The 25,390-nt window shown below is 39.6% G+C and overlaps 1 protein-coding gene across 5 annotated transcripts in view; it reads left to right on the top strand.

The window, feature by feature from the left end:
- Window positions 1–25,390, top strand: part of PDE1C (phosphodiesterase 1C) — a gene marked incomplete at both ends in the record, with an annotated part of 531,390 nt that overhangs the window by 494,282 nt on the left and 11,718 nt on the right. For all 5 annotated transcript variants that reach the window (XM_081244322.1, XM_081244325.1, XM_081244324.1 and 2 more), the window contains one exon: window positions 18,105–18,173. In XM_081244322.1, coding sequence (XP_081100448.1) covers window positions 18,105–18,173 — 69 coding nt within the window. The remainder of the gene's footprint in view (window positions 1–18,104; window positions 18,174–25,390) is intronic.

Raw genomic sequence — 25,390 nt, 5'->3', positions numbered from 1 at the left:
GTATATATATATGTATTGTGTGTGTATATATGTATATATACATATATATAATACAATGTAAGATTGGTGGGTTTAAAATAATTAAATTGTGTTCTACTAAAGAAAACTTCTAAAGTCAATTCATGCTTTTCACATAGCTGTTTAGATTCCAGTCTCTTACCAAATAACTACCTAGTAGAAATGTCACATAAAACTATATTGTGTACTCTTTGTTAATGAGGAAATTAATATTTTTAAACAACTTTTCCCTTGCAATTATTGGTGTATAAGCTTTCATTGTTTCACTCTATCTTCTAGACATTTCTTTACACTCTTAATGTACCATTGTATTTTTAAAGGAACCTGGTTTGACAGAGAGGATTACAATTTTGGAACTACTGGGGAAATGTGATTTGTCTTTTTTTTCTTAATACTGATGTTCAGGATTAAAAATAACTTTTTAGTATTCATGAAATAAATATTTATCTGTTCTCCCCCTAGAAAAATTGTATTTTGTCAGATTCTTTGCAAGTGATTGGAGAAACGCAAGTAACAATACATTTGTCAAAAGAAACTCTATTAACATTATAAAAAAATTCTTTAAAATAACAGCTGCCTTTGAAATATGTGCCAAAACCAGGAGCTAGAGATGTCTCCATTGTTAATGCCATTTTTTTCTTCTAGTCGCCGACAAGCTAGAGAGCTGTTAAAAGTGCAATGCTACTACCCTTTGTACAGTACTTATTCTTATTTTTTATATTTGGATCCAGTGGGCAAATTTTAGGACATGATGGCATAGGCAAGGTTTCAGGAAGTTATATTCCTACAAATTTATCTATCTATCATCTATTTATCTATTCTATCCATCCATCATCCATCCATTCATCCATCCAACAATCCACCCATCTTAGCAGGGCTATAGCATTGGTATTATATGCAGTAAAATTAATATAGAATAATCCTAATATATCCTCTATCATTTGGGGCAAGGAGAAAGCATGGATGCATATGTTGGGGTATTTGGTGGTAACCATTTAAAATATCTGTCTTGCACTTATGACCAGAAGAGTGAAAACAATGCCTGGGTAAATCTTAACAGCTATCTCTCAGACAATGTTTGTTTGTTTTTAGTATTTCCTCATTATTAAGAAACAAAACCAAACCAAGACGTGCTTATAAGCCCCACAGAAATCCTACTACTCAACATTTAAAATGGGTTTGGTTTTACCACATTTATTCTTCCCTGTTTTTTTGTTTGTTTGTTTGTTTCCTATTTAGCCTTTTACAACTCTTTCTGTTGCTTACAGTATCACTTTGTTGTTTTTGTAGAAAGTTGACTCCATAGAGAGGCAGCTCTGGAAGGGTTTCTGGGACTTGAAAATCTGGTTTAAATCCCAGCTCTGTGCTCAGCCAAGTCAGCTTACTTTTGAGCTTGGGTGATAGTTGAATCAGGCTGTAAAAAAAAAATCAAACCCAAGAAAATGAAAAATAAAAGTGTTTACAGATGTTTTTAAAACCCAATGCCAGATTCTATGAGGGCTGCCTCACAGATGGTCAGCTTGTGATCTAGTAATAAACATTATGATTGCTAAACACATTTTTAGAGTCAAATCAAACTTGAACTTTAAGCCTCTTTTTAAAACAACTATCTTTAAACCAAATGGTTTTCTGTAGCATCTCCACTTACCTTCAGGAGTAGCCTGAGAAGGGAGGAGTCAGGCCACATTGTTGTAAGTCTCCATCTCCTATTTTCTAAATTAAGTTGCTGAAACATTCTTTGCTATTCATTCCCTTAGAGTAAATACATTTCTGTGAATTTGTACACCACACACTTCAGGCTTCAGAGCCCCCATGGCTGCCCCTCTATGAGATGTGAGAAGTCTTTCTTCCAGGGGCAGGTGAGGAGGTAGCACTTATTTAGATATTTTCTTGAATTTTCTCACCTTGGGTAAAGATATTTTCCATTTCAGTTCATCAGTCACTCTTAAAAAGGTGAGGGAGTTTAACCACTTTTTGTGGCCTCCAAAAAGCCAACATAGACTTACAATCAATGGAATTCAAAGCAGCTGTAACAAAAATAGTCGTGTAAATCGGATCAATACAGAGCGACTTCTCACACTTTGTTTTTAGATCCTCATTTTTATATACTTTGTAGTCTTACCCAATTTTTGTTTTAAATGCTTATGCAATTTTAGTTTACATTGAAAACATATACACGAAACCAAAACACAACAGAGCAAGTCTATGACATTTGAAGTTTAGGAGAGGAAGTGTGGAGTAAGGAGAATGACAAACCATGTCAAAGCCACCTGGATGGCAGGTGCTCTTTCTCTGGGAGCTTAGTTCCACAAAGAGCCATGCACAGTGGGGCTATTTCTTCATAAGGAGTATACATTTTTGACATATCATAATTTGCTGTTGAATAAATTGTAAAATCAATGTACTTATGATTTCCTTTTTACATCACACTATGAAAGTCAGGATTAGAAAAAGGTTGGAGAGAGACTTCCTATTCATCATTACACCTTCATCTGTCCCATCCACCTCACGCTTATTCAATTCACTTCCTTTCAATGAAAAACTAATGATTTGTTGAGCATATGCTGTGTGTCAGGTATTGTACTACATTCAAGAGGAGTTACAAAGATAAATAAGATATTTTCCCTGCCCTCAAGGAGTCTCCGGTCTGAGGTAGAATATCTTCCTGCAGATAGATATGATACTAGCCACCACAGGGGTGAGTGCCCTAAGAGGAAGTTTTTTAGAGAAAACGTGTTTGGGAAGGCTGGGAACAGTCACTCAGGTCACAGACCCAGCTGCAGAGTATCTGCCTCTTGTTCTTTTATGTTGGTCGTATTTAATGACAGTGAACACAGGCACTGCTTAAACATACAGGCTGCCTTTATTTACCCCTTTTTGCCACTCCTTGACCAACTCCTTTCCTCTGTCCCTTGACCAGAAGGCCGAGGAGGGGAGGGTAGAGATCCATAGCCGACCACTCCACCATTTCACCCATAAGCAATGACTAGCAAGGGAGGAAGATCTCCTCTCAGGGGCCTTTGGGTTCCATTCACATACCCTGGATGTACCTCTTCCATCTCTGGGACACAGCCGTCTGGACAGCGGGCCTCTGCTAACCCAGGCTCTATGACACAGGAGGTGCATCACTTTCCTTCTTGGCAAATTGGAGCTCACTGGGTGTAACAGTGATCCTTGTCAGCCATCTCCAGCTATCTGTCCTGACTTCCGTCTGACCAATCTATCATTTAGTAGGAGATTAACCTTATATCATCATAACAATATATTGGGTTTTATATGTGAGGGCCTGGGGACATCTCTTAAGGTGACTAATGCTATAATGACCATCTAAAAGGAGTCTCATTACCTATGACCCCAAATTGATAATGACAGGGCCAGAGCACTAACGGGCCGTGTCTTGCAATTCCCTTGTGGCCCAAACTACCTAGAGACAATCAGAAACAATGGAAAATTTCTAATCCATGATTTCAGCTTTTGTTTCACCTCTTTCCCTCCCTGGCAAGTTCCAGTGAGGCAACCGGCAACTTCCCTCACCGATCCTACTAGAATCAGAGTAAAGTGATTGGCCAGAAGTTTTTCTTTTTTCTGTTATTTCTCCCAAATGGGTGAAGGTGCTAATGGAGAGTAAACACTCACAAGACCAGAATGAAGAAAGAGGAACCACAGGAGGTCTGGATCAGTGGCCCCTGAAAATTTGAGAATTGACCATAATTACAATAGATCGGAAAGGGCTCTCCTGTCTCCCAACTGGTTTGTACCTAATTTCGACCAAGTCTTATTTAGGAGAGTGTTAAGTCTTTCAAGTTGAATGGAAAATTTCCTTGTCCTCTAGTGACTCCTAACATTTCTGGAGATGATGATGTTATTCTTTTTAAAGTCTCCTGTCCCTCTGGAACCTTGCGTAGGAGGGAATCCTCTCTGAGGCATGCTGACTTGGAGAGCACACAGCACTTAGGGGAAGCAACCATAATAATTTTTGTTTGTTTGCTTTTTAAAAATCCTGTCCAAGTCTGTTGAGGTTACATGTTATCCAATAAGCCAGGTGAAAAAAAAATCCAAGATTGTTTATTTCCATTAATGAGTCCTATTTCAATCTTTGTCTTCTTCTACCACCTCACTCTAGGCCCCGTAGAGACTCCAGGTGATTTATCCATTTGCACAGTGATTTCAGTTGGGGCGCATCTTGCTTTGAATCTTTTTGGGAAACATTTGTTAAGCATATGCTGTGTGTCAGGCATTGCACTACATGCAAAAAGAGTTATAAAGATAAGATATTTTCCCTGCCTTCAAGGAGTCGATAGTCTGGGGCAGAACATCTTCCTGCAGATAGCTATGAATCCTGATAGAGGAACGTTGCTTTGGTATGGAAATGATTGGGATTAGATGAATCCAATTTCTTCCAGTCCCACTGACCCCTGAGGCAAATTGACCAGATCAGATCTGGCAGTCACTGTCATCCTGATTGCACAATAAGGCATCTTAAAACCCATACTGCATGAACCAAGTATTTGATGCTTCAGTTTAAAGCAACTATTAAGCCTTCCAATGTAACCAGTGTTTAAAATTCTCCACTGAGATTTCCCCTTTATGAATAGAAGGATTGTGTTACAAAGGAGACAGCAGTGACTAGCATTGAAATGTGTAATTGATCCCTCTTTTTTTTGTCCCTCAGATTTTCTTCTCATACCTGGAGGGTTGAGAAGGCGGGGAAAGGCAGCATTGACACTTTTCTTTTTCTTTTTCTTTTTTTCAGATTCAGAAGAGTAAAACACAACTCATAGACAATAAGAGAGGCTGCCAATGTCTTGCATCATTTTAGCTGAGCTTCTTCATTCTCTTCTCCTTCCACAAAGACCTGTATCTGGGGAAGGTGTACAACTTTCAAAAACAAGCCCCACCCCTGCACTTGGCCTTCTCTCATGCCATCTCCTCCCAGGAGATGACTTTCTGGGAGCTGGTTTGAGGTCTTAGAACTCTGGGGGAATCCCCCCAGCCCAAGCAAACAACACAACTTCCGATTTTTGCACAAACAGAAACACATGAAGGGACTTCCTCAAAATCCTTTGCTAATGCCCTGGCTTTCAAGGCACCTGTCTGGCCTGAACGGACATCCTGGAAATGCTGAGAGAGGCCTGAGAAAGCCACACACACAGGAATTGCCACTGTATTTCTTTATGTGTTGTTATTTTTGCACTGGTTGCTGATGGTGGATGCAGCCAAGCTGGCCTTCATCGCAGCTAAGATGATGATTTCAGTCTCTGGTTGTTCCTTTCCTGAGTCAGGAACGTTCTTTCTCTCCAGTTTTCTTTCAGACTTAGAAATTGTTCCCATGCTTTTCTTTCCATTTGTATGATATGAAATACTTTCTGTTTTATAAAAAAGGAGATTTTCCTCTTCTTTATTTGATGCTTAATTTACCTGTGCATTCATTAATACAAACCTGAATGTTTCAGCTCATGACCATATTGTTCAGGTGGGAAACCCAGTGTTTTCACTGAGTAGCATCCATGACTAAGTGGTTACTGAAATTTTTACCACTGGCTGGTCCTCTTCTTTTGAATATTTATGGTTTGACCTAATTGCTCTTCTTTCTATTCACGGAAGTGCTAAGGGAATTAGTATCAGGGAGATATGTCCAATAATTTTTTTTTCATTTTAATGAGCCTTTAGAAATACCAGATAGGAGATGATTAATAGCATGAATCAAAAATAAGAATAGTGAATGTCACAGGGAAAGAGACGAAAAACACAGCCCCCTGAAACCAAATCAAGAATGGGATCCAGTGGAGTGCAAGTCAAGGAATTTTGTGGATCTAAGTGGTGTGATTTGAATGAAACTGATTCTTAAAATGGAGTTGTGGTTCACAGAGGAATCTTTGAGTCCTTCCTAAGGGTAAATCACATGAATAGGCTGGTGATGGAAGAGGAATACAAATACGAAGAGAGAGAGAGCTGGATGGTAGGCTTAACCGTATTCCTCGTTGAAGATTTAATTTCCACATTGAAAACATGAAAACAAACATTTAAAAACTCGTCTCAGTACTAAGGCAAAATGGTGGTATTTCTTCAGACAGAAAGGAGACTGGGTATGTAGTCTACCAGGCCTTTTGTCTCACTGAAATATTCCCCAACAGAAAGATCTGGAGAACTCTGTGGTGTGGAATGCACAGTCGTGTACTGATATTCGAGCAGCGTTCTTAGATCAGATTTCCATTTTGCTTGGTAATAACACGGACTTTTCTGTTGATCTTCTTGTTTTGCTAACAGTGACCACAGTAAGTCACGTGGTCACAAATTCAAAACAGGAGCTCAGCAGGTCAAGTAAATGAGTACAGCAAGCTATAATATCAGAATGATTGCGATAAATGGCAATTCATCGTGGGCCTGGGTATCAGAGAGCCAGTGAGGAACAGTAGGGAGGAAGTGGGGAGGGCATGCACTGCCCCAAGGGGGCAGTGGCTGGCAGCTACGGGATCAGTGCTACGTGGGAATGAGTGTCCTAGATACCTACGATTTTATGTAAACCCCCTCCAAATTTTTTAATATTGGCAACTAATTCAGAAACTTACAAACACAGTGCTGGCCAAAGAAAACATCCCTATGAACTGCATTCAATGCATGGGACATCGATTTGCAAACTATGCTCTTTGAGGTGGTTTTAAATAGAAGTGAAATACAACCAGTGCGTGTCAGTTCTTGACCTTGGAACCTGAACTTTTGACCTCACTTCAATTCTGTATTTTTCTATGTAGACCTTTGCAACCAATCAAAATAGAAAGGTACAGCTTCCCTTTTATACTCAATCAAGACTAAACAATATTTGAAAAAGAAATAGGAATATAGCCGTTTTTTCTAGCACCAATAAAGATGGAAATGTTTTACATTTGCTTTAAGTCATTAATTTAGCTGGAAAAAGGTGGGAAGAGAATTTTATTCAGGATAGCACTCTGCTTGGAACTCTCAGCGTGGAAAAACAAAAACACCATGTAACTCTTATTTTTAAATCCTTAGAAAGTGTTTTGAAGGGACTTTGAGTAAAAAAGCATAATTATCTATTTTTTAAAATAAAAAACAATGTATTACTGTGCTATAAATTGATACTAGAGCTGGTAAGACAACAGTATTAACTGGAAGAACAGTATTTCCAGAGCTCTAGCTCACTTGCTGTGGTCTTTCCATTCTCTTGAAACAGCTTCTTCCAAGTTGAGCAGTGAAGTGGAAGACACATTCTTCCATTGCACGGATTGTGACACCTTACTCTGTGTCCCATTGTCACTTAAAAAGCAAAGGCTTACACACCTGAGTTAAGAATTAACTGGTATGTGGGGAAAGTACTAGGGATATACCCATCATTGACAAACCACCAGTTCTACATGTCCCTGGGTAGAAAGTGACAAATGGAATTAGCCCTTGAGTTTGGACCCCCATGTCACCAACTAGCTCTACAGCCAAGTTTTGTTGATGCAGTATGTTTTGCTGCCATAATGACCGAACCATAGGTGGGTCTTTGTTCCAGCTTTTATTCACTCCCACCTTTCTTAGGTTATGAGCCCTAGTTGTTTATGGCAGCAGGCAAGAGACTCATTTCTAACCCATTAAATTCAAATGGATTTTCTTCCTATGTCCATTTCATTCCTGGAGCTTTTAAAAAGCATTGAAGACATCTGACAGGATCCCATTTAGGACCTGATATACTTAAACAATAAAATGATATCTAGACATCTGAGAGCCAAAGAACTATCTAGTGCACCTGTTCATTTCATTTGAAGATTTAAAGCCATTATATTATATTTTCCACCTGAAGTGATGTCTCTAGTAAATATGAAAAATAGAAAGTAAAGAGCAATATTATCACAGGATGTGAGACAGCAAATAAAAAGATGGAGACCAATTTTGTAATCCATATTTTAGGAGTAAGGTTGCTGGTCTTTTAATGTCACTTCTGTCATGGATGAATTTTCTTTAGATAGATAGGAAGAACATGTAATATGTTTTCTTCTATTCTTAACCTTTCAGCAGAGACTTACATGGTAGAAATGACTTCATAACATTCCCCATGGAGTAAGGAGGAAAACAAAAGAAAAAAGGCACAAAATCTTCTTCTCATAATGAGATAGAGAAGATTCTGAGATTAAAACCTATGTATGTAGCATTATGTCCCCCATAAAGGGGATTTTAGGAAATAAACTTCATTCTGGTTGCAAGATTCCCACACATCCCAACAGGATTTGCACCACTGGCCCACCACAGTGCCTGGCATACAGTCAGCGTTCAGGAAACACATGCAGAACTGTCCAGCTGAATTCCACTAGCCACCTGTGAGTGCAAAGTTCAAGTTTACCTGAAAACGCACTCAACATCTTCTGTATGTCAGTGTATTGCTAAAGGCTTATCTTCTAAGTATGTGCAGACATACCCTAGTGACACAAATAGCTTATTATAAGGGACAGGAAATTGCAAGTAGTATGGGGGAAATTAGCAGTGCCAAGTTTATGAAAATAAAACTTCTCTGTGGTTTGGGGGTTTAAGAAAAACAAATGAAAAAACAGAAACAAACCAAAACAGGATTTATATGAAAATTCACTTCCAAAAGGGATGATGACACCATTACCAGTGGATTTATTTATAATCCAAGTTGTAATATTTAAAATCCAAAATAAACTTTCTTGAAGCGAGTAAAAACATCTATATGTGCAGCATGGGGAATCGGTGCTCTGCCAATATTATGGTCGGTATAGTACTGAACCACAGCACAGTTGGATGTTAAAGAAATAACGTTGCAATAATGATGTTATATTGGGTCCTCTTTGTGAATAAGTGGAAAGTAATATATGTAATTCATTGATAGTGATCCATGATTAAAGGCCTCATTATCATTTAGAAAATGAACTTGAAAAAATTGTAATGAACAGCACAATATTTGTATAAAATATCCCTCTGAGAACCAAGAGACACATTATCTGCCAAGACCAGATGTCAGTTGTTAAGGTTTCCTCTCACCAAGCACACTGGTGGGCACAGAGATGATGGCAGAATTAGAATGGTAACAGAGCCTGTAGGACATTAGACAGGGTTCATCTGATAAGTGAATTTGGGTCCAGGAAAGTTTAGAAAATGGGAAGAAGTCCTCTGGATGTTTTCATCGGACATTTGCAAAAGCCTGGATGCTCCTCCAGGAAATCTGCAATAAACAAGGATTGTTTCATCAAAAGAATATCTTGTTTTTACATTGAACAAGAGTGGGGTGCAGTGGGAGACCCGGACTGAAAGGATCATGAAAGTGAATTTCAACATTATTAAGTCCTGATTATTTTAACTAATGCCCCTCCACCTCATCCATTTTTTTCTTTAAAATATTGGCAGACATATTTGTAATGAATTGACATTTATTCTGGCTTCTGTTCTCAAGCAGAAATGGACTGACACTGACAATGGCTGGCTTCACTAAATGAACTTGAACCCAGCCTAGATAGCCATCCACTGAACCAAGGAGTGGTGTGTGGGCCCTTCACCTCACTCAGGGCACACTTAGCCTCCATTGAGGAGATCTCACCATTTCTGGGGCTTAATGCTTGCTGTAGTAGGTCAGTCATTGCCATCTTGGAGGCTGTCAGCTTTGGTCAGCTTCAGTCATGTTTGCTGAACCTCACCCAAGTATCTTCATGGAAGCTGGCTTTTGGACAACAGAAGCATTTCTCTGTCAGGTTACAGTACAGGAGAACTCATTTAAAATAAAGCCCATGAAAACCCAATGGCTATGGAATGGCTTTTCAATAGATTGCCCTGGAGGCATACCCTTGTATAGTTTTTGCTTCTCTGTGGTGATCTGTCGTGGGGTAGATATTTGTGTACTAGTGTCCTTGTCTTTGAGTGGATATATGTGTGATGGTACAGAATATAGTTGCACACCAATAAACATAGATTTATAGTAAAAATCTACAGCCATAGGTATTGTCCAGTAACTGATTCTAGAGATAGAACTGTATAAATTTTCCTTTTTTCTTGCTTTGATGATATTTTTATAAAATTTTATATGCTGTAAAAATTTTTTTAAAATATTTGCTATTTTCATTTGTAGAGCTCAGTTAGGTTTTTATCAACTCTGGTGCCCTATGTACAGCCAGATTCCTCCCTCCACCTAATCTAAGCATTCTCTCGCTTTTTCATACTTTTTCTCTCTCCTTATTTTCTTCTCTCATTTTTATACCTTTTGCAAATTCCTTCTTTTGCCTCTGTCCAGGCAAGCCATTCTGCTTGCAGCATCTTTTTAGCACATGGAAACACAAAATAATGGAAAAAACAAAATTATCTTGTTCCAGTGTGATCCACATGAGGAAAGGTTGTGGGCCAGGGATGGGGTATGGGTAGATGGGGAGGAGGGAATAGTTTGGGGAAAGGAAGCAGGAAAAAGGAAATCCTCATGGGATATCCATTACCCAAAGTAAGGTGACTCACTTTGAGCCTAATATAATGCTCTTATTATCTCTTCTCAGTCTACGGCACAATTTTTGTACAGGGTTTTTCTCCTTAGGATGTTAAGCCCTCACCATGGGTCTCTAGACCTTTCCGTACTAGGGCACTGGCCACCAACTCAGCTCATCTCCTCAGCCTGAGATCTTGCTGCTGTTCAGCTGGATTTCAAGGAGATGTCTGGATTAAAATCAAGAATGTTTAACAAGACTCAAAAGAGGGAGGCAAGCAGAATCAAAACCCTGAACCTCAACCCAAATCATGCCGAATAAATAGTTCTTTTCAGGAATAAGGAAGGTATTTCTAGATATGTTCTGAGAAAGCTCTTCCAAAAGGGAAGATGATAAAATGGACTTTGTCTGTATTTTATGGCAGTGATAGAATGTACTTCCATGATGTGAAATATGTTTTTAGCAGATAAAATGCAGGTTGCAATTTGCAAGAGAATGACCATCCATTTTAAGAAAAGTGTTTTGTTCCCTGTGATGCTGGTTTGTACTAAAAGAAACTATTCAAATACCATAGCCTCACATCTCTAAATGCAAAAATAAATCATAGGGATTCATGTAAAACAGAATATGCTAAACTGCTCTCAGTAAATTATGTGTTTATTGTAAATCTTTATTGCACAGATGAGGCTGACAGTCCCTCAATGTATAATTTTCCCCCGGCATCTAGTAATGAATAAGTACTTGCATGTTCTTCTGATTACCAAATAAAAACAATGAGTTAACCTCTCTATTGAAATTTGAAAAATGAAAAGGCTGTTTTTCTTTACTTTAATGTTTTTCATTGTTGTCAATGTTCTGTCCCAGATGGGAGGCTGTCCAGACTCACTCAACCATCTGTCTCTTTTGTATTCTTCCAAATGCCAAGCAATATCCAGGTACCAAGTGCTTTTGCCTGCACACTGAAGATAGACACAGTGTATCACGTCTCATATAATCTTTTTTGAGGGATGAGTGGATGGGCTATCAGAAGCTCCTTGGAGGCATAAGAAATGCCAGTGTTCCAGGAATTAGGCTGGCTTCCATATGTTCAGTTTTCTTCTGGGTACCATGATATGGTTTTACATTCCTACGATGCTAGTTTTTGAATTCCAAACATTTTTTCCTTTTCTTTCTCCCTCAGGTAGAAAGGGCTACCTGGCAATATTTTCTTTCTCTCCAGCTACAAACATAGGGAGTCTGACTAGGGACTAGCCATTACCCCTATTTGTGAGCGTACATACATGGTTTAATATAGTGAATGGCGTCCAGCCTTCAAACCAGCCACTAAGAGGCACCTCTAGTGGTGATGGTGCATATTATACAAGTACCACCCCCTTATCTGGACCACCTCTGTATGTTGTTCCTCTGCAGTAACTCCGCTGGGTAATTACTGACTAAAGAGGCTGGGATGTTCCTCCCAAGCGGCCATGTGTTGAGACACTTTTTTTTCAATTCCCTTTTTTTCCTGAGAGCAAAAAACAGAACTTATTTTGAAAAATATAGAGAAGTATAATAAAATTTAAATCACTTGTAATACCCCATTCACTGTCAGTTCTTTACTTCCCAATGGTCTTTTGCTATGTGTTTTTGCACAGTTGAGACCATACAGTATAATATATTTAATTTTGTATTATGGTTTGTTCTCATAACATTGGATTGTAAGCATTACCCATTTAAAAAAACTCTTTACTAATATAATTTCAATTGCAACATAATTTTTCATTTTGTGGCTCTAGTGAAGTTTACTTAACTACCTGTCTGCTGTTGGACAATTAAGTTATATGCTTTTATTTTCAGAAGTTGTAAATAACAGCAGCGGGGCTCTTTGTACATAAGCCTTTGTCACATTTCTGAATATCTCCATTGGAAGAATTCTTAGAATACTGGGTCAAAGGTCGTGGACCTTTTTTCAGACTCCTCATTCATAGACCCAATCCCAAGGCATATTCAGATATTAAAACGGCCATATTTAAATAGCATATAACGTTGCATGTCTGAATAGCTCTTATGTTTTTGATCATTGTTCTTTGTGATGCACAGAGATCAGGTCACACAAAAGAAAGCATGGTATTCATGTATTGTGGAGGAGAAATGTTATCAAACACTCTGACTCTGCTGCTCTAGCTTATACACTGTTGGAAAACAACTCTTAGGAAAGTACAGGAGGTGCGCTTGAAGCCCTCCAAACTTTCAGAGATTCCACAGCCCTAAGCAGAACGTGGACTTCTCTTGATGCCCTTTTTTCAAGGCTGCAAAAGGGCAAAGATAACGATTCATTTAGCTCATTGATCTCTGCCACCCTCTAAATGGAACACAGAGAAAATGTTGATGGATGTGCTCAGCAACGGCTATCAAATGTTGTGGGTATTGTAAAGGCAGACACTGCAATAGGCTAAAAGAAAGAAAGTGAAAATGCACAGTAGGCTGACAGACACTTTTCCTACTTTAATCCTTCAGCACCCACTTCTGCCTTGGGACCTGCTTGTGTTGTAACAACATTGCTATTGTTGGACCATTACTAACGATGATGCTAGGTCTCAAGGGCTTTTAAATCGCCTTTCCCGGCAGGCTTGGGCCTGGCCGTGCTAATCTTACTTTGCAGAGGGAAATTACTTGAGGTCAAGTTGCCAATCATTGGGTTTAGTGCTAACCTCACGTCCTGAGTCTTAGGTGTGTGTATTTGCCCCAAGGCAGGAAGCCTTGGTTGTCACTTTCATCACTGTCCTCTTCTCCAGACTCCTGATGAATTGGATTTGTTGCCCTGTAGCTGAACCAACCAAGGACATTAATTTGAAATATCTGAAAGCTATTAGTTTGTCAAAAGATACTTGCAGTCACACAAGCTGCTGGGTTGACATCTCTGCCCGGAGCTGACTGATTGGGTTGTTTACTCCTTGAACATTCACATGCTCTGGGTCAAGGACAGTGTAATGCGTGACCTTAAAGTGCTTCTCTCCCAAAGAGGACATATTAGCTACTGTACACACACACACACACACACACACACCTTTCTTTTGAATATAAACTAATAACACACACTCTATCACACTTCACTTTGCTGAGTTCTCTCACTTGGTCCTCACAATGACATCCTGAAATCGATGTTTTTAAATTTTTATAGATGAGGAAAATGGAACTTAGCACAATGTCAGCGCTGATGTAGTTGTTTATTCATGTTTTTATTTTCCTTACCTCATTTAAAAAATATTTCAGAAGTCTAAAATCACATAAATGTAACCAATTTGCTTTTAAAAAATGAAGACTGCAGAATAAAACCAGAGGCAGGAAGTCAAGCTAGTGTAGACTGAGTCAAACAGGGCAAACGTTAGTGTACGGTCATGCAGGCTGGATAGGCCTCCCCAGTTCCCAGCATTAGATCATAAATTGGGTCTGAGTTTCCGGGAAACCTAAATAAAAATGAAAAGAACCCATTTACAAGATTCACATCATTCATGAGGATAAAGCACACCAGTTCCTCAGAAGAAAGAATGCTTCCCTTACAGCTGAAAGAAATGTCTTCCACAGGTATTCACTGGGTACACTGCTTCTCACTCCTGGCTGCAGACAGGCTCACCCGGGCCCCATCCTAGATCGGTGAAACAGCATGTCTAGGGGGAGGCCCAGGTATTAGCATATTTTCTTTAGAACTCCCCAGACCATCCTAATGTGGAGCCAGGATTAAAAAGCACTGGAAGAGTGAATTCTGAGTCACTCACGGAGCAGCATCCCAGGTAGATTTCTACAATAAATCCCAGAATGAGGTCTAGTGTCCACCAGCCTGGAACAGTAGGGGTCAGTTTGAAAGCTGATCTGGATGTGGATCTTCCAGTTTAATTTCTGATGTGTTCCCTGGGAATGGGAGCAAGGGAGGGTGAAAGGTTTTAGAAAATGAAACTTAGATAAGCTGAGTAGCAAATGAAACTTAGGTAAGCTATTATTCCCACAAACGGAACTTTGAGTAAAGTGATCGGTTATTTGGTGGCTATGGAGTGGAAAATGATTTCAGGGACACAACCTGACTTAACAGGGAGCCCAGGGGAGGCTGACTCAGAGCCTAACCACCCACAATGGTCCATGGGGCCACCTGATGGTCTGGAGACATTGGCAACAGGTTTATTTTATGCGTCTCTGCCTGCTACCTGTTTGTGACTCACGATTAGGAGAGGCGCACGTGGTTTCTCCCTTTTCCTGATATATTGGGCATTTCGTCAAGCATACAGAGAAAATAACCGCATTGGTAGAGGGCTTGCAGCTCTGCTTTTCCACTGACCCACGGCCCCCAGAGTTTTCTGTCTCATTCACTATCTGCAAAGGAGCCACCAAGGGAATGAAAAGCTGCCCCAAGAAAAAGCCATCAAGCTTCAGGCTTTGGGAAGCTCATGATAGATCATTTAAAAAAAAATTATTTATTTTATTTTTATTTATTTTTGGCTGCGTTGGGTCTTCATTGCTGCACGCGGGCTTTTCTTTATTTGTGGTGAGCGGGGCTACTCTTTGTTGCTGTGCACGGGCTTCTCATTGCGGTGGCTTCTCTTGCTGCAGGGCACAGGCTGTAGAGCGCAGGCTCAGTAGTGGTGGTGCACGGGCTTAGTTGCTCCACGGCCTATGGGATCTTCCCGGCCCAGAGATCGAACCCGTGTCCCTTGCATTGGAAGGTGGATTCTTAACCAGTGCGCTACAAGGGAAGTCCCTTGATAGGTGACTTTAATTGCGCCAAGCATTTCTATGAAATAACCTGGCAATAGTGAATATTTCTACAGGTAACACCATTAAAAGCTTGTCGTCATTCAGTGCTTTGCAGGTTTTTAAGTGCTCATTTAGGTCACATTACATTTGATCTCTCTGCTTCATGAGGGTATCTGTGGAAAGCAGAGTGCCCTATTTTCCAGCAGTTAAAGAAGGAAATTTCTATCACATAAGGTTTTCCAAGCCTCCCTGAAGTTCAGAATCACCTGGGACACTTGTGAAAGATCCACGCCCCTCCAGAAATGCTGGCTCACTAGCGCTTGGCTGGGCTAGGGAATCTGGGTTTTTTTTCCTTTTTGTTAATAATCCCAGGTAGTTCTTATGTGTAGGCAAATTTAGGAAGAAGGCACCTGAAGGAAACCTGAATAACGGATTGGTCAAGAAATAGCAAGAGTCATTGGGAAACGTTTCTCTAGGTTTAAACTCTGAAGGATCTTGGCTTAAATTTTGCCCCCCAACATTCAGTAACTTTGTGAAAATTACTTACACTTTGTCTCCAAATTCCATAAATTAGGAATCATTCTATCATCAGAGAGTATCAGAAAAGATAACTAACGTACGTTTAATTGTCCATTACTAATATGGTGCCTAGAACATGGTAGCTGCCTGATATGTGACAGTGACAGATGCTAATGACCAAGTGGCCAAATTGTGTGTCACAGCTCTGAATAAAAAACCCTAAACTCTGCCTCCTTCCTAAAGCAATGGTTCTCAACGGAGGGCAATTTTGTTCCTAGGGGACATTTGTCAGTGTCTGGAGGACATTTTTGATTATCACGACGGTGGAGGGCTTGGTGGGGGGGTGAGGAGGGGGGTTGCTGCTGACACCTAGCGGTAGAGGTCAGGGATGCTGCTAAACATCCTACCATGCACAGGACAGCAAAGAATGATGTGACAAAATATCAGTGTGCATCTGTCGAGAGAAACCCTATCTGAAAGGGACAGTGAGACAAGTGAAACATCGCGTGAGTGGAGGGATAAACACTTTGAATCATTGGCTTCCCCACCGTGGAGGCGGATCCAGTGGGACATAGGTTGTTTCTGGTGGGTCAGGAATGGCTATGGATCTGCACCCTGGTAGTGCCTTTGATCGGGACTGGCTTGTTATACACTCAGGTCCACCATTCTTCCTGTAGGATACAATGTGAGTGGCACCCCCTGGAGCTGTGCAGTGAGGCAGCCCTGGCCCGGACCCCACTTATCCCTTTGGGTAAATCTTTTTACCTCTAGTGTCTCAACACCCCCATATGATGGATGATCATTAGACTCACCTGGGGAACCTGTTGACCTGCAAACTTGTGGCTTCATTCCCTGGAGGTTCCCCTTCAGTGGGTCAGCAAATGACCCTGGAAGCCATATTTATAAAAATCCCCCAACTCTTACATTCAGGGCATCTACAAGATCTGGAAAATGAAGACCTAAAAGTTCTGCCAGATACCACTTCTCTCACCTCTTGCAAATTAACAGTTTTTGTGGGTCTGAGGTATTTGGATTAATTTCGTGTTCTCTATTTTTACTATTATTATTACTACTACTACTAACACTATTAATGGTACTTCCACTGATAATAATAATAATAATAATAATAATAATAATAATAATAATAATAATAATTAACAGTAACACAGAATGTCAAGGGTAGTACCCTGTTCTTTAAGACTAAAATGGGACAGTCTCAAACACCATCCCTAGTGTATATCTTCACATCTCACCAGGTATTCCGGGGTTGGGAAAGCTTATCCCTCGCCTGGACCCCAAGTTCCTACGTCGTCTGATGTCGAGATCAGTCAGTGTGTCTTCTCGTTATCTTTGCCCATGACTATGTTCACTCAGACTAGCACAACCTCCACTCACACCAGGCCCCTGCATGGAAAGTAGCCTTTACAAAAAGTTTGCGTAGGTTCAGGGGACTTGTGACAAATAACTTGACGTTAAATCATGCCTACCCTCTGCCTGAGAATTCTCTCTGCTTTTCTGCCAGCTCAGACTCCAGGCATTTGTCATGTTGCTGGATTCTGGCCTTCAGGCCTCTTTTGCCCCACTCTGTATGGCCAAATAAACAAAGAAACCAACGAATAAACAAATAATATTTGCATTTATAGATAAAATATATATGTATATATGTGTATGTGCATTTTATGTGTATACGTATATTTATGTATAAAATAATATATACATGTATGTGTGTATAGGCATATATTATATATATACAAACATACACACACACACATATGTGTAAATGTTCTTTTGCAGAACAATTCACCTCGCTTCCTTTATTTCTCGCCAGAACACTTAGACGTAGTTGTTATTTCCCTCGTTTTGCAGATGAAGACTTCATCTTCACAGCTCTTCAGAGGTTCCAGAGAAATCAAGTTTGTTGCTTGAGGTCCAATAGGGAGTAAAGGCTATAGGGACAAAGCAGAGACAAACCCCTGACTTCTCACTTCTAAATCCAGAACTTTCCCTTTCACAGCAGCAGTTCTCCACTCTGGATGCACATTAGCATCACCTGGGGTGGGCTTTGAAAATCCGGATGCCAGAGCTCCAGCCCAGTACAATGAACACAGAATCTCTGGGTGTGGCGCTCAGGTAACTGCATATTTAGAACGCTTCCCTGGTGATCCTAAAGTGCACGCCTGCTCAGACCAGTCTGGAGACCAAGAACCATCACACGCACAGAGGTAAAGGCTGTGCTCCTGGCTTTACTGGACCATGGGCTATGCCCTGCTTTGCTCCCACACCATCACCCAACCTTCTTCTCAATGTTGTCTTCAGACCCAAACTTTTGGATCATTTGATAACATTGCACATGAGCATTTACCGGTCTGAAAAGTCTGTCCACAATCCTATTCTTTCTCATCCTCTCTTTCCTCTTTACAGGCACAAAGAAACATTCTCATGGCTCACCAGCCCCAAGCACTAGCTCCACAAGCTGCCTTACCTTGCCAGGTGGGTAAATATCGTTGCTTCATAATCTTAGTTGATCACAGACAGCAGAAAGGACCCGTTTCTCAGGAGTTGAGTTTAGCAGTTGATAAGTGGGGAATCTGGCCCCTTGTGTATCCTGTTGACCCCATGTTATCAGAGGGCTTTGTTTCTGTCATCCACATTTGTAAGGTTCTCCCAAGAATGGACATAACATATTCATAGTTGGTTCACAATCTCTCCTGCTCACTGATGGAAAGGGTAGAATCTTGATCTTCCTTAAGGTTCATCAGGACATGCTGTGCAAGTATTTCTTTGAGAGGCAGATGGCACAGGGGGAAGAATGAATTTTTGGTGAGAGAGAGAGACTTGGGTTCAAATCTCAGCTTTGCCATGTTCACCCTGTGCAGGCTCACTACACTTATTCAGCTTCTTAGAGCATCTGTTTTCTCATCTGTCTGCATGATAATAAGAATTAGAAATAATACTCATCAATTTAACATAGTACTGACTCATAGAGGGTGCTCATAGCGAGTATCTACTACTGAGAAATAAGGAGGTCATGGACGATCTGTACTGGATCCTATCTAACATTTACTAGAAAATTTTAAGCATTCGTGACAATCCTGTGTAATCACTATTTAATATGAGAGGTACCTATTGGTCACTGTCTCCATACACAGGCTTACATTCTCCATGCAAATTAGGTTCCAAGTAAAACTTGGAAAAACACATTTATTTGGAGGGAAGGAGAGATTATAAAAGGTAAATATAGACATTGTAGAAAAATCAAAAAATAATACAAATTAAAAGAAGGAAGGATGTTGCCAAAATGCTGCCACTCAGAGCTAATCAAGATTACCTCTCCTTCCAGTGCTTCTTAAATACCTTTTTTTTTCTAGATTGAGATTATACTCTACATGGAGTTTTGTTTCCCCCCTTTTAAAATTTACTATTACATTATGAGCTTTCCCTCATGTTATTAAATATTTTAAAAATATTTCAGCAATTGACTAACATTTCATATGATTATGCCACATTGATTTATATACAGCATCCATGGAATTGGTTTCAGGACTACCCACAAATACCAGAATCCATGGATGCTCAAGTCACCCACAGTTAACCCTCCATATCTGCAGGTTCCACATCTATAGATACAAGGGGCCGACGGTATTCATTAATAATCTGGCATTTATATAGCTTGCCTTTTTTATCATTAATAACTTTACATTCTTGTACATAAGTCTTCTTCTGAGTCTGTAAATATGGATTTAGGACAGCTTCCTGTAGGTGCAATTACTGACTCAAAGAGTATGTACATACTTAGGTTCTTGACCCATTATTATCAAAGTGATTTCCAGAAAAGTAGTATTATTTTATACTTTAAGCAATGAGTTTGCCATTTCACTTTGCTCTTGCTACTGCTAACATTGATACTTAACTACTTTGATAAGAAAAATTATATTCATATTTTGTTTGCATTTAGTTTATCTTTTAAAAAATCTGTTTTCTAATGTTGATTTATCTTTTACATTGTTTCTTTGGGGAATTTCCATATTTCATCCATTCAAAGAGGGACAGTGACTTGCATTTTAGCTACTCTGAAATAGGAATGTTTTGCAAGCAATGGGGTGTTATAATTGGATTAACAGCATTTTTTTCTTGGTTGTACATGAGGTAATAGTTCACTTTATAATCAGCGGCATCTTAGATTAGATGAAATATAATCTATGTCCATCTGCTTTTTCAGCCTCAGCTTAATGCAGTCCAACAGCTGGACTCAGTGTCCACTGAGTAGCCCCTGAACTTACTTGCCTCTCACTCTGCCTAGAACAGTCTTTACCCTTTTCTCCCCTGGTTAATTTCTCTTTGCATTCTCTCCAAACTATCTAGGTAGAATTAATGCTGACGTATAATTATTTGCTTATAAGTCCTTTAACCATTGATCGGTGGCTTTTTCAAGGGTAGGGACTGTCTTATTCTTTTTTGTCCCAGTGCCTGCTGAGGTGACAAGCACATATTGTGTGCTCATAAATGTTTATGAGGCCGGGTGCCCTGGTGTGTGAGTGAGCATTATCCAATTTAATTTATGACTAGATAGAAAGCAGCCATCCTCAGAAGAAGGCTCATCTTGGAAATTGGATTTGTATCAACTATACTAACTTACAGCTATACAACTATAACTATACAACTGTACTGACTGTTTTTTAGTACTGAGTAGACCTTGCTCTGTAGTCTCTGGAAGCCCATTTCATCTTGTCCCTGTTTGTGGTTATTGTGCTCTTAGGATTATAGTCATTATGAGGAAAACATTTCTAAACCCAACAACTTCAGGCTGTAGTGATGGTGTTTGCTCTTCTTTGTAAAGTCATAACATTCCTGGGTCAGGTGGGACCTCTGACATACTGGACATCTGCATGAACATGCAGACCTAACCTGGTTCCCACCTGCTATGCCAGGGACCTATTGCTGGCCTGCTAGGATTCTAAGTCCTCTGAGTCAGAGTCTCAGCCACCTGTCTTTGGCCTTAGTTTCGCAGTCTAAAGTGGTCCCAAATTGGGTGTCAGGACCTGAGTTCCAACCACTTGAAAACCTGTGGAGGTGGAGTGGGTCGTTCTCAAAACACTTGACATAATAAACCATGCTTTGTTTAGCAGACGCCCTCCACGTCATTCATAATGACAGCCAGCCCGCTGTTTCTCCTTGTGACCTCACGAACGCCACACATTCCCTCCCACAGTGCACATGCCTCTATCACAAGCTCTTGGTGCAGGCTGTCAAGCAACTTAAAATATGTTTTAAGATACTCAAAGAGCCAAATGGAGGAATAAAAATCCTTTAAAACCAATAAAGGAAAATTATGCTGAAGCCAAACAAGAACAGAGATATGCAAAAGAAGCAATCCAAAGTCTGAAATGTTAAAAAGCAAACAAACAGGGCTTCCCTGGTGGCACAGTGGTTAAGAACTCGCCTGCCAATGCAGGGGACATAGATTCGAGCCCTGGTCTGGGAAGATCCCACATGCTGCGTAGCAACTAAGCCTGCAAGCCACAACTACTGAAGCCTGTGTGCCTAGAGCCCATGCTCCACAACAAGAGAAGCCACCGCAATGAGAAGCCCGTGCACCGCAACAAACACCCAATGCAGCCAAAAATAAATAATAAATTAATTAATAATTTTTTAAAAAGCAAACAAACATATAGTCATTGGAATTTTTTAAAAACAAAGAAAAACACAGTTGGTGGTATAAACTCAAGGTAGAACACAGCTGAAAAGAGAATTAATGTTGGAAGATAGTCCTTAGGACTTTATACCAAACATATTGTACAGATGGAACCATATAAAAAAAGAAAAGAAAGAGCTTGAACCATAAAACTCTTAGAAGAAAACATCCTTATGACCTTGAATTAGACAACGGTTTCTTAGATATGATACTGAAAGACCACGCTGCCAAAGAAAAATTAATAATACAACTTCATCAAAATTAAAAACGTTCCATTATCAAGAAAACTAAAAGAAAATTCATGTAATGAAAGAAAATATTTGCAAACCATAAATCTGATAAGGATTTAGTATCCAAAATATGTAAAGAATTCTTATAACTCAACAATAAAAAGACAAACAAGACAATTAAAAAGTGGGCAAAAGATTTGAAGAAACATTTCTCCAAAGAAGATAGGCAAATGGAACGTGAAAAGATGCTCAACATCATTAGTCATTAGGGAAATGCAAATCAAAACCACAGTCAGATACCACTTCACATGCACTAGAAAGGCAAGAATAAAAAAGATGGATAATAACAAGTGTTGACAATGATGTGGAAACATTAGTACCACCATACATTGCTGATGGGAATGTAAATGGTGCAACTACTTTGGAAAACAGTTTGGCAGTTCCTTAAAATGTTAATCATAGAGTGACCATAACACCCAGCAGTTCTGCTCCTAGGTATGTTCTCAAGAGAACTGAAAACATATGTTCACACAAAAACTTGTCCACAAATATTCATAGCAACATTACTCATAATAGCCCAAAACTGGAGACAACCTAAATGCCCATCAGCTGATGAATATATAAACAAAATGTGGTATATCCATACAATAGCTTATTATTTGACCGTACTAAAGGAAGAAAGTACTGATACGTTCTACAACATGAATGAACCTTGACAACATTTTGCCAAGTGAAAGAAGCCAGACACAAATGGCCACATATTGTATGATTCCATTTATGTGAAATATGCAGAATCGACAAATCTATAGAGACAGAACGTAGACTTGTGGTTACTAGAGCCTGGGGAGGGAGAAGAATGGAGAGTGAATTCTCATGGGTATGGGATTTTTTTTTATTGGTGAAGAAAATGTTTTGTAAACTGTCACTGTTTGCTGATGACATGATACTATACAAAGAAAATCCTAAAGATGCCACCAGAAAACTACTAGAACTAATCAATGAATTTGGTAAGATTTCAGGATACAAAATCAATGCACAGAAATCTCTTGCATTCTTATACACTAATAACGAAAGATCAGAAAGAGAAATTAAGGAAACAATCCCATTTACCATTGCAACAAAAAGAATAAAATACCTAGGAATAAACCTACCTAAGGAGACAAAAGACCTGTATGCAGAAAACTATAAAACACTGATGAAAGAAATCAAAGATGACATATACAGATGGAGAGATATACCATGCTCCTGGATTAGAAGAATCAACATTGTGAAAATGACTATACTACCCAAAACAGTCTACAGGTTCAATGCAATCCCTGTCAAATTACCAAGGGCATTTTTCACAGAACTAGAGCAAAAATTTTTACAATTTGTATGGAAACACAAAAGACCCCGAATAGCCAAAGCAATCTTGAGAAAGAAAAACAGAGCTGGAGGAATCAGGCTCCCTGACTTCTGACTATACTACAAAGCTACAGTAGTCAAGACAGTATGGTACTGGCACAAAATATAGGTGACACCTATGGTCACCTTATCTTTGACAAAGGAGGCAAGAATATCCAATGGAGAAAAGACAGCCTCTTCAATAAGTGGTGCTGGGAAAACTGGACAGGTACATGTATAAGAATGAAATTAGAACACTCCCTAACACCATACACAAAAATAAATTCAAAATGGATTAAAGACCTAAACATAAGGCCAGACACTATAAAACTCTTAGAGAAAACATAGGCAGAACACTCTATGACGTAAATCACAGCAAGATCCTTTTTGACCCACCTCCTAGAGAAATGGAAATAAAAACAAAAATAAACAAATTGGACCTAATGAAACTCAAAACTTTCCCACAGCAAAGGAAACCATAAATAAGACAAAAAGACAACCCTCAGAATGGGAGAAAATATTTACAAACAAAGCAACTAACAAAGGATTAATCTCCAAAATATACAAGCAGCTCATGCAGCACAATATCAAAAAAACAAACAACCCAGTCCAAAAATGGGCAGAAGACCTAAATAGACATTTCTCCCAAGTAGACATACAGATGGCCAACAAACACATGAAAAGATGCTCAACATCACTAATCATTAGAGAAATGCAAATCAAAACCACAATGAGGTATCACCTCACACCAGTCAGAATGGCCATCATCAAAAAATCTAGAAACAATAAATGCTGGAGAGGGCGTGGAGAAAAGGGGACCCTCTTGCACTGTTGGTGGGAATGTAAATTGATACCCCACTATGGAGAACAGTATGGAGGTTCCTTAAAAAACTAAAAATAGAACTACCATACGACCCAGCAATCCCACTACTGGGCATATACCCTGAGAAAACCATAATTCAAAAATATACATGTGGACTTCCCTGGTGGTGCAGTGGTTAAGAATCCACCTGCCAATGCAGGGGACACGGGTTCGAGCCCTAGTCCAGGAAGATCCCACATGCCACAGAGCAACTAAGCCTGTGAGCCACAACTACTGAGTCCACGCATCGCAACCACTGAAGCCCGCATGCCTAGAGCTTGTGCTCTGCAACAAGAGAAGCCACCGCAATGAGAAGCCTGTGCACTGCAATGAAGAGTAGCCCCCGCTCACCACAACTAGAGAAAGCCCGCACACAGCAACAAAGACCCAACGCAGCCAAAAAATATATATAAATAAATAAATTTATATCAAAAAAATGGTCAACTTAAAAAAAAAAAAGATAGATATACCACACTGTTCATTGCAGCACTATATACAATAGCCAGGACATGGAAGCAACCTAAATGTCTATCAACAGATGAATGGATAAAGAAGATGTGGCACATATATACAATAGACTATTACTTAGCCATAAAAAGAAACGAAATTGAGTTATTATTTGTAGTGAGGTGGATGGACCTAGAGTCTGTCATACAGAGTGAAGTAAGAAAGACAAAAACAAATACTGTATGCTAACGCATATATATGGAAACTAAAAAAGCTGTACTGATGAACCTAGTGGCAGGGCAGGAATAAAGACACAGACGTAGAGATGGACTTGAGGACACAGGGGTAGAAGGGAAAGCTGGGATGAAGTGAGAGAGTAGCATGGACATACATACACTACCTAATGTAAAATGGATGGCTAGTGGGAAGCTGCTGCATAGCACGGGGAGATCAGCTCGGTGCTGTGTGATGACCTAGAGGGGTGGTATGGGGGGGGTGGGAGGAAGGCTCAAGAGGGAGGGGATATGGGGAGATATGTATACATATAGCTGATTCACTTTGTTGTGCAGCAGAAACTGACACAACATTGTGAAGCAATTATACTCCAATAAAGATGTGAAAAAAAATGTTTTGTAATTAAATATTGGTGATGATTGCACAACCTTGTGAATAAAATAAAAAGCACTGAACTGTACACTTCAAATGGTGAATTCTATGGTATGTGAACTATATCTCAATTTTAAAAATGAAAGAGCGTGGAAGATAGATAAACAGCTCTAAAGGCTCAAATTCCTAGACAGTAAATGCACCTCACTTGCCATACCTAAGTAATACCAAACACATACCAAAATGCATTGTGTGAGATTGTTCCAAATTATGTCAAGGGTGAGAAAATATTAAATGCTATAAGAAGCTGGTTGTGTTCAAGGGAGCTGCAAGCAGGTTTCCTGTAATAAAATGACAACCAACTGACAGCAAAATTTGCATTAGCAACAGCAGATGCCAAAAGACAATGAAGATATATCTTTCATAGGCTGAGGGAAAATAAAGCATTATATAATAGCTAAAATAGCTAAATTATTAGTTATGAATG

This window comes from Mesoplodon bidens, assembly GCF_964165515.1.
Source record: "Mesoplodon bidens genome assembly, chromosome: 9".
Classification (NCBI taxonomy): Eukaryota; Metazoa; Chordata; class Mammalia; order Artiodactyla; family Ziphiidae; genus Mesoplodon; species Mesoplodon bidens.
Note: the sequence above shows the minus strand (reverse complement) of the source record. Positions and strands in the feature narration are given on the sequence as shown.